Source organism: Penaeus monodon, chromosome 34 (genome assembly GCF_015228065.2).
Source record: "Penaeus monodon isolate SGIC_2016 chromosome 34, NSTDA_Pmon_1, whole genome shotgun sequence".
Lineage (NCBI taxonomy): Eukaryota > Metazoa > Arthropoda > Malacostraca > Decapoda > Penaeidae > Penaeus > Penaeus monodon.
Window position 1 is genome coordinate 17,587,178 of NC_051419.1, and position 386 is coordinate 17,587,563.

Sequence of the window (386 nt, forward strand, 5' to 3'; positions counted from 1 at the left end):
TCCGAATACTTATTAGTATTTTTGAAGGTGAAGATTTCAAAATTAAATTAAAGTAGATAAAAAAAATGCAAGGTCAATATCTGAAAATATTGTTGATATTTATGCCTGTTTTCTTCACACATCATGCAGATGGGCTTATTCATTACACAAGAGACATAAAATTACAAAGATTTCCATCCCATTCATAACTGTTGAAAGGCAGTCATTGCAAGGGAGCTGGGGGTGTAAAGGCAGCTGCTATTGCTTGATGACATGCAACCTCACTGTAACACTACAATGAATAAGGATTTCCATTGTAACATTTTTCAGTACTTTACACATTCTGCATATCAATAATATTAGCTTTGGTAATTTTTTGGTTTCACACAATCAATCCAATCTTGCAA

At 32.6% G+C, this 386-nt stretch overlaps 1 protein-coding gene across 1 annotated transcript in view; it reads right to left on the reverse strand.

The window, feature by feature from the left end:
- Positions 1 to 386, reverse strand: part of LOC119594840 (SHC SH2 domain-binding protein 1-like) — a 79,152-nt gene that overhangs the window by 60,124 nt on the left and 18,642 nt on the right. The window contains exon 7 of the mRNA XM_037943927.1: positions 361 to 369. Coding sequence (XP_037799855.1) covers positions 361 to 369 — 9 coding nt within the window. The remainder of the gene's footprint in view (positions 1 to 360; positions 370 to 386) is intronic.